At 41.7% G+C, this 8367-nt stretch overlaps 1 protein-coding gene across 2 annotated transcripts in view; it reads right to left on the bottom strand.

Annotated features, from left to right (window-relative positions):
• The window catches only part of CDCA7 (cell division cycle associated 7), a 12073-nt gene that overhangs the window by 3138 nt on the left and 568 nt on the right, over nucleotides 1-8367 (bottom strand). Inside the window, exons 2-7 of one of the 2 annotated variants that reach the window (XM_077751119.1) lie at nucleotides 5900-6025; nucleotides 5245-5481; nucleotides 2342-2578; nucleotides 1978-2055; nucleotides 659-862; nucleotides 113-250 (exon numbers count right to left, since the gene is read on the bottom strand). In XM_077751119.1, the coding sequence (XP_077607245.1) occupies nucleotides 113-250; nucleotides 659-862; nucleotides 1978-2055; nucleotides 2342-2578; nucleotides 5245-5481; nucleotides 5900-6025 (1020 nt within the window). The remainder of the gene's footprint in view (nucleotides 1-112; nucleotides 251-658; nucleotides 863-1977; nucleotides 2056-2341; nucleotides 2579-5244; nucleotides 5482-5899; nucleotides 6026-8367) is intronic. The other variant, XM_077751120.1, reaches the window with a different exon arrangement.

Below are 8367 nucleotides of genomic sequence, written 5' to 3'. Positions count from 1 at the left end.
CACAGGCACATATCCCACATGGTGAGATCTTAACATTAGCAAAACTAAGGATAGAAGCTATCCTTTCTCTCACAGACATTCACGTTCACAGATAGGATTTAGAGGTTTGTACCAATGAACGGTTATAGATCTTCTCTCGAGAGTTGTTACAGATGTTCTCCAGCTCTTCCTCTGTAATTTCTTCCACGGGGCGAATTATATGCGGCAGAGTCATGGAACCGACACGACGACTTCTGGGCATGTCATCTCCCTGCATGACAAAAGTCGTGGAATAGCATTCTTACCGGTGCTCCCCAGTTCAGAGTCTCAGATACAGGATTTGTAATTTCTCCACAAAGAATTCAAACTAAAAATCTGTTTTAGAGCTTATGGAGAAGAGGCAAGTTGCTAAGTTTACTAAGGATATTAGGACAACATCGTAGACATGATTAGGAAATGACATTAAGAAAAGGTGAAGAAGCTTTTGACCCTCTCATCTCATAACAAAACCCATCTATTTGATGGCATACATGGCATTAACAATTCTGAATGCTGTGAGAAGCATGTTTACCATGGGTCATCTGGCGTTGAGGCCGCCTGTGACCCTGTGTTGTACATTAGACGCTGGGCCTGTGCAAGATGACAAACAAAAGGAGTAGCACAGATGCAGAGAACTCACATTCATGTAGCTGTCCACGGTCTTCCTCTTTCTCACCAACATGAACTTATCGTCCTCCTCTTCCTCCTCCTCCTCCTCCTCTGTGGGCAGAGCACTAAGGGACCCGAGGATCCGGGACCTTGACCTGGTGAGAGGACGAGCTCTCCGTTCAGGGTTTCTTCTGGAAGCAACACCTGGGAATGTACGTCTCCGGGGTGTCTTTGACTGCGAAACAAAACACATATGATGGAACCCATTTATTCCAGAATAACGGTAAATGGCACCTTCTCTTTAAGTATGCTTTTGCAGAAGTAAAAGGAGAGCTCCATTTCCTAATTCTTTGTCCTAGTTTCTAGAATTTGTGGGAAATGAGCCCAAAAATGATAGAGCTATTGTAATTCTGCTTTTCTAACACCAAGCTGTTTCCTCTCAAACTGAGAGATCAGCTACAAACTAAGAGATCAGCCACTTACTCTTCCACTTAATGAAGATGAAAAGAACAGCTCTTCCCCCCCCCGCCCCCAAAACACCTTTTCTACACATCTTGAGCCGTGAAACATTCTTGCTATTTCTATATTGCACCAGAGAGAAACGGATGTATACGGTTTTCCTTCTTTGCTTTGCTTGCTTCTTGCCTTTTTCCTCAGGAAGAGGTGGGAAGTCTTTCCTTTTGTACTCCCCAAATTCCCCTTCGTCGCACCAGCTTAGTTCCTCAGAAAAGAATCACATATAGTAGGCCATCACTTGGTTAAGAAGAATTTGCTTTTCCTGGGAGGTCTGGGTGGCTCAGTCAGTTAAGCGTCCGACTTGGCTCAGGTCATGATCTCAAGGTCCGGGAGTTCTAGCCCCGCATCAGGGTGGCTGTTGTCAGCACAGAGCCCATTTCAGATCCTCTGTCCCCCTCTCTGGGCCCTCAACCCATGTGTACCCTCTTCAAAACTAAATAAACATTTAAACAAAATTGTTTTTTTCCTTTTTTCTCATTCTCAGCTATTAAAAACCTCTATATTACTCATATATTATGTAGGAGGAATACACTAATGCAAAGGAAAAAAAATTCTTTTTTCAATATTTACTCCCTGCACTTGAGGGCCTTAGCTGTGTTGGGAAGGAGAGAAGTATCAAATTCAAAGGGGTTTGAGCACTGTAGAAGAAGCCTGGCTTGGGGAGGCCCCACCTGCCCTTGGATGCATAGAAGAGGTCCCAGAAATCTGTTAGAAGGTTTTCTCTACTTCCTCTTTGTCTAGAGGACCACACAAAATAAGGACATTGGATTTTAAAATGACAAATCTCCATTAGACCTGTCCACACTACTACTATACAAATAAAGATTCACTTACCGAACTGGGACCTGGTAGGGAACGCCTTCCAGGGAATGATCCTGGGAAGCTTTCTAATTCTGACATTAGTTTTGCAAGCTACAAAGGGAGGAAATTAAACAGAAATTATTAGTTTAGATTAATTGCCAAAAAACGAGCAACTTCTGTAAATTACAGTAGCACCTCTAGAGTTTCTGATTTCACTTATATGTTTACTGAGACTTCCATGATTAAAAAAGAGAATTCAGGGAAATAAGCACATCTTAAAGCATACTTCATGAAGACTCCACGGCTACACTGAAAAGAATTCTTAGGACACAGATATAAGCAACAAGCAGCTTACAGAAAGGCAGGGAAGAGTTTTAGTACAAAGTCAGATACCTACCATTGCTTTGTTTTGCTTTATATTTAAAGCTCTTTTCTCCAAAAAATTCATGCCATTTTCATCTTCTGAATCAGAATTGGAATCGGTCACAGAATTCTCGGAGGGTTCTGGGGGTGCTGCTCTCTTGTTGGCAGCTCCCCTGGTGTTCGGAGTTGGAAACTTCATGGCCACCCGGAGGGGTCCAGCCCTTCTGCACTGGCTTCGGGTCCTGCAGCCAGCGCGCGCTGACTGCAGTCTCTAGTTAATTGGGAACAATGGAATTGTTAATGACTTGTTGATTGTCCCAACAGGTTGCACCATAGTGACTAAAAAATTCCTTTTGGACATAAGACAATGGCATCAAATAAATTTTAACTGAACACAATTTTAATTGATAGCTCTGGGTAACAAAATCAGGGATTACAACAATTTGAGTGTTACTATAACTCACATAGCCTGAGACACATCATTATAAGCCACCTTCACAGCCCTTAGGCCAGTGGTTTTGAGTCCTTTTTTTTTTTTGAAATGTGAAAATCTTAGCTCCTTTTTAAATTTCTTTAAAAAACAAAAACAAAAACCCCAGATCTTCGATTTATTACAAAAGAATTCCTACAAGGCACCTGTGTTCTCCCATAAACACGGTTTCAGTGCTTATGGCATTAAACTATATTAAAGGGGTCTTTGTGCTCTGATCTAATCTACTTTTTAAAAAATTCACAGTAAATATACATGACACAAAAATTCACCATTTTAACCTTTTTTCTTTTGTTTGTTCTTAAGTAGGACTTACACCCAGCACAGAACCCAACACAGGCCTTGAACTCATGACCTTGAGAGATCAAGACCTGAGCTGAGATCAAGAGTCGGATGCTTAACTGACAGAGCCGTGCAGGTGCTCCACCATGTTAAGCATTTTTTAAGTGTATAGTTCAGTGGCATTAAATACATTCACAGTGTTGTGTAACCATCACCACAATCCACCTATAGAACTTTTTCATCTTCCCAAACTGAAACCATACCCATTGAACACCAACTCCCCATTCTCTCCTGGCCTCTGGCAACCACCATTCTATTTTCTGTCGTTATGAATTTGACTACTCTAGGTACCTCTCTAGTTTACTTACTGTAAACTTAGAAAAAAAAAAGTTTCCACCATTAAAGATGTATTAAAATTATCCATTAGGGAAAAACAAACCAGAATCACAAGATACTGCTTCATTACCCACTAGTAAAGCTAAATCAATAACAAGAATGTATGACAAGGATGTAGAGAAACTGGAACCCTCATACACTACTGGCCATGTAAAATGGTGCAGCCACTTAGGAAAACAGCCTGTCGGTTCCTTTAAAAGACCAGAATTACTATATGACCCATATACTCAAGAGTGTATGTCCACACAAAAACTTGACCATGAATGTTCATAGAAGTGTTATTCACAATAGCGAAAAGGTGCAAGCAATCCAAAAATCCATCAACTGATGAACAGGATAAATACGATGCAGTATATTCAGAAAATATCATTCAGCAATACAAAGTTATCAAGTACTAGTACATCCCACAACATGGAAGAACCTTGAAAACATTTCGTGAAGAGGCCAGTCACAAAAGACTGCATTCATTTATATGGTGTCCAGAATAGGAAACCCATAGAGTAGAAGATAGATTGGTGGTTGTCAATTAAGGATTATGGGAAGGGATGTTCATGGGGACAGGGCTTTTGGGGGAGGTGATGAAAACATTCTAAATCGACTGCGGTGATGGTTGGAAAAAAAAAAAAAAAACGAGAAAGGAAAAAATACCAATAATGAAGTCCCAGAAATAGAAGACCATTTTTTTTTTTAACATTCAAACATTTCTGAAATCCGAACAGCTTTTAGTATTCTTCATGTACTTTTAGTATGCATGATTACGAGAAAATGACAAACTTTGAGGAGTTCTTAAGACTTTTAATTGACTGGCATTTTGTTAATTGAAACAAACAGCATCTACAAAGAATGGAAACACTGCCCAGAAATGACTCAAGCTGTAGACAGAGTTTGGGTCACTTCCAGTATTTGCAGACCAGTAATAACTCCGAATATGTGCTGATTTGGACCACCATCACTTCTTAGGGGAAATGTTACATTACCACAAAGTTAGATAGTGAGAAAACACTCCTTGGCCAGGTGCTCTCTTAAGTCAGGATCAGGGTGGTCCCGGGGAGTGGCCCCACATCAGACCACAATGAGCTGAAGAGCAGGCACCTGACTATAAATCAACATACTGCTTCCTTTGTTGAGACAGTCTTGTTAACAAGAGTCTGCAAAACTAAACAGTACGCTCAGGGAGAGTGGTACTGAGATGCGGCGGCAGCAGCAGTGGTCTGAGCAGAATGACAGAGGTTATGGGCAAGGCAGCATGCGTAAGAAAAGCCAGCCAAGGAGCAAAAGTGAAAGCATGAAGGGCTCTGCTTGTCATTATCTGCACTCTGAGCTCCTGCACCTGAGTTATTGCAGGTTTTCCAGATGCAGATGTTAAGATCCACCATGGGAACCAACATTTACCAAAGGCTTGCCCCATGCCAGGCTGGTAGACTGGGTTGGGCGCTTGAACGTAAATGCGAATGTGGCTTATCTGGAGGACATGTGTGCTTCTAACCAACACGTTAGATTTCTGTGGCAAGAGAAATCTGGAGGTTGGTCGATTTTATTTTACCAGTTTTCAAGATTTTCAGAGCCTACGAAATGTTCAAGCTTTACAAGCAGGACTACATTAGTAAAAACTGTTGAAAGACATGAAGAAGATAACTCAAAATTTTAAAAAGGTCAACAAAATCTTCTGGCATGACTAAAATCAAAATTACAAGAAAAAAAATTCTTTAAAACAAGCGTGTCATGCCTGTAAATGTACCTTACTTCTTGATATTGGTTCTCAAACTCACCATTCCATCTTGTATCTCACTCTCTGAGAAACCGCAAAATGATTCATCGTCAGAGTCGGCATGAAAAATACTGGCCAGTTCTTTAGTGACATCTGGCCTTGGTTTCTGTAAAAATCCACAATGGTCTAACACATCTTGCACCTCACTTTCTGAAAAGCCGCAGAAAGATTCATTATCAGAGTCCTCATAAAACACATTTGCCAGTTCTTCACTGATATCTGACCTGAATTTAGGTTTCTGTAAAATAAATAAATAAATGTGGTTGTGCATTTTCCCCCCTTTTCAAGAACCAATTTTCCATAAACCGTGCAGAGAGCAAATCACATTTACAAGTGCACTACAAGAGAACAGCTTTTGTTACAAAGAAAAATGGTTCAGAGGTTTACAAATGATTTCTGAGTTGTTATGGCAAATCATCAGGCACGTTAGGTTAGGCGACATTTCAAAAGGATGGAATAAGTAGCTAATCTACCTCCAACAATTACTACCTAGAACCACAGCAAAAAGTGAAATGAAATTACAATGCATACTGTATTTTCCTAGCGGCTGTATAGAAATGCAGGCAAAAAGCAAGCAGTTTTAATCACGCGCAAAGCATTTGGGGGCATTTTGAGCACTGCAGACTCAATTCTGTTTATTCTCAGGCAGCACTTACCGTGTTTGCAAAATTATCAGAAGCAAAGCTGTCACAACTGTCGTCAGAGGATGATGAGGTTTCCATGGAAATCAACTTCACATATCTAAATTTCTTTAAGTTCTTCTTTACTCCGTGACCCTTTGGCTGGAAATGAAAATGGCAATACTATTAAGTGGGACACTCACTACACTAACTAAAGACATCATTTTTGAGTTTAGTAGGTTCAAACAGCACAGAGTAAGTATTATCATTTCTTATCCCTGATGTAGGAAAAGAAGGATTTGCAAATGCTACGAAAATATTTCCAAAACCTGGTAAAATCAGAAAAGGGGATCCCTTTGAAGGGACATTGTTAAGGACATTTATCAAATTAACCAAACATCTGTAGAGCTACCTCACTGTGCACCTCACTTCCCACCAAGCTGAGAGTTATACTGAGTTCCCAAGGGGTTTCATGCTGACCTCCTAAAACCTGCCTGTTAAAAACATTAGATTGTACTTCTAAAAGGAAATTTCAAAAGTACAAAATGGTAGCGTTCCTTGGCCAAAATCAAGCTAATGAGGTCTTTTTATATAAGCTTTGGGCGCTGTACTGTGATGCTAATTTCCCTAACGACAAAAACTGGGCAGCACCTCTATTTCAAGATGGCAGGCTTTCAAACAGGCCCTGTTCCAACCAGGAAGGGGATAGTGATTTCAGCACAAGTCCTTACAAATCAAGTACAACAACTCAATGAACAAACATACAAGGAGCCAAGTGAAAGGTCAAACAGCACTCCAAACCCAGGTAGAATGCCTGATTCCACTTCAGCGTTCCACTAGCCTGGCCTGACATTCAGTTCTTTTCTGCAGTCTCCTTTGTTAAGTCACAAATTACTTGTATATCACTTGTTCATAAACACTGATCGACCTGGCATTGCTCATCAGAAAATGAAATTGGCATCTATCTCCTTTCAAAACATCAGTTTCTGCCATTTCCTAATATGTAATGAGATTTCTTAAGTGTTGTATTAGATCTTGTATTTAAATTTTCTTAAATATGGCCACGCAACAAAAGTGACTCTTCACACTGAAAACTTTGGAAGGCAATCAGCTATGGGTCCAGATGTGAAGTGTCAGGTGAAATGAACATTCTTTTTATTTATTTATGGGGGGGGGGCAGAGTGAGAATCCCAAGCAGCAGAGCCCATGGAGGGGAGGAGAGCTTGGGAGCTCCAACTTATTAACCATAAGATCATGACCTGAGCAGAAACCAAGAGTCAGAGGCTTACTGGACTGAGCCACCCAGGAACCCCATGGAAAGAACATTCTTGACCTTCCTTGTACACCTAATATTCTGCATTTCATTTCAATCTTTTGCAAATAAAATGATGTCTCTTGTCCTTTTGGAAAGGCAGGAAAATGTGCTAATAGGTAGAGCTATTACCTATTAGAAGGGCTCTCATAAACACCCCATTTTCCAGGTGAGGAATTCAAGGCTCCAGGGGGTGAAAATAATGCCCACGCCGACATAGTTGGCAGGAGAACCCAATTCTGCAATCTCCTAAAACAGCAGCACTCCTTGCCTTGCTGCAGGAATTATCACCATTTACTCATCAATCTACCTGTAAGCAGAGGCCCAAGACGGCCTCAAGGCAGACGGTCTGCTGGAAGCTGACAGGGAAACATATGCTAGACTTTAACAAGCCCGCGCATGCTAAGAGTCAGCAGGTGGAGAAGACATAGAAAGAAAAAGGCAAATAGTTATGGTTGAGATGAACTTTTCTGGCAGGCGGATAACAATACTATTTTGTAGGTGTTTTTATTTTCGTGCCAGGCACTAAGCATGTTTTCACATTAATTCCTTGTAACAATGGTGCCGTCATTATTCCCGTTTAACAGACGGGGAAGCTGAGGCATAAGAGGTGAAGTGAATTACTCAAGTCACAGGAAGGCCCAAAGTTGAACCCAGGTACGTCGGATTCCAAGCCCCACTGCACAAGGCTTTCTTCAACCTAAAAGCCGCCGGTTACACCCTGCAGAGCTGTCTTTGAAACCACGCCCCCAACACGCCCTCTCCCAGCCCCCAACGCCAAGAGAACCCCAGCTTCCCCACTTGTGTCAGTCTTTATTATTTTCAGCATGTCACTTTCTTCCTTTCCACCCAACCCCCATCTTCTAACCTCTCCTGGGGCAGACCCTACGTTCCGGTTTCCGTTAGAGCAAAAAGTAACGTTCCATTCAGGGCCACGTTCTGCAGCTGCGAGTTAAGGTTGGTGAATGGAAAGCGAGCCAATGGTAGGCCAACACTTTGGACCACCAGGTCTTTTAAGTGCTCTTAACCACCGCCCTGAACTAGAGACGCCTCCCTCCATGCGCGCAACCCAAGTTCTAAAGAGACTGTTTTTGCAACACCTTTAAACTTCAAACCCACCGACCCTCGGCGGTTAGAAGCGGATGCCGGTGTGGCAGCAGCAATATCCCGTGGGGAGCGCGTCCAAGAGCAC

This window comes from Crocuta crocuta, unplaced genomic scaffold, assembly GCF_008692635.1.
Source record: "Crocuta crocuta isolate KB4526 unplaced genomic scaffold, BGI_CrCroc_1.0 scaffold219, whole genome shotgun sequence".
Taxonomy (NCBI): domain Eukaryota; kingdom Metazoa; phylum Chordata; class Mammalia; order Carnivora; family Hyaenidae; genus Crocuta; species Crocuta crocuta.
This window is presented reverse-complemented; position numbering and strand designations above follow the sequence as displayed.